This window comes from Curcuma longa, chromosome 16 (assembly GCF_044706935.1).
Source record: "Curcuma longa cultivar G26 ecotype Majalengka, Jawa Barat chromosome 16, ITB_CL_G26_1.1, whole genome shotgun sequence".
Taxonomy (NCBI): domain Eukaryota; kingdom Viridiplantae; phylum Streptophyta; class Magnoliopsida; order Zingiberales; family Zingiberaceae; genus Curcuma; species Curcuma longa.
Genome location: NC_133876.1, coordinates 4,443,860 through 4,444,700, shown reverse-complemented (window position 1 = coordinate 4,444,700; position 841 = coordinate 4,443,860). Strand labels below are relative to the sequence as shown.

Genomic DNA, 841 nt, shown 5'->3' with positions numbered 1-841 from the left:
ATCTAACCACATGAAGTCTCATGGTAGGTCACTTATAATGAACTAGTTACCATTAACCAGCATCCATATATTAACTCTCAACATCTCAATATTTCCAGCCAAGTAGGATCAGGTGCTTAGTAAAATCAAGGTGATTGTTTTAGGACAACTCACAAATATAACACTCTATATTTGATTTGATCTTAAACTTATTTAATGAGGTCCTCAACATAATGCATAGCATGGGAGAAATTATGATTGAATCATAATTAGTGGATATCTCTACATGTGTAATTATGTACATATTAAAATAATCCCTAGTCAATAAACTGATAAGATTGAACATCATCGATTCTGTGAGAGTAGCATAAGTTGAGAGTTAACATTGGGATGTTGAGAGTTAACATATGGATGATGGTTAAGGGTAACTAGTTCATTAGAAGTTAATTGTCATGAGATTTCATGTGGTTCTGTGAATGTCTATGAAGATCTCATTGCAACTCGAGTGTAAGTTTCCTTCGACTTGAGGTATTCAAGTCATCTTGGCCATGGAGACTTATACTTTAACATTTTAAGCAGGAGTCTCTACAGAGTTGTGGACTCGGGATGATTGGGTATAAGCCGAAGTGTCCGGTGTTTGAGTAGCCAATAGAGGATAGTCCTTATCAGAATTAGGAGATATATACATTATGACCTCTTGTCTGAATTGTTACTCGTAAGTCTATGGTTAAAGCAATAATACATCAAGAGGATGGTCCTCTTAGATTGTTGTTTTGAGTAATTTGAATCCACTGGACAAGGAACTACAACTTGTGCTAGGTGTTATGTCTATGAATGTAACGCCCACCCTTACGTGGGCCTA

The 841-nt window shown here is 36.0% G+C and overlaps 1 protein-coding gene across 1 annotated transcript in view; it reads right to left on the bottom strand.

Annotated features, from left to right (window-relative positions):
* Positions 1-550: 550 nt before the first annotated feature.
* Positions 551-841, bottom strand: part of LOC141847613 (enolase 1-like) — a 1,279-nt gene continuing 988 nt past the window's right edge. The window contains exon 7 of the mRNA XM_074735667.1: positions 551-680. Within this exon, the coding sequence (XP_074591768.1) occupies positions 551-680 (130 nt within the window). The remainder of the gene's footprint in view (positions 681-841) is intronic.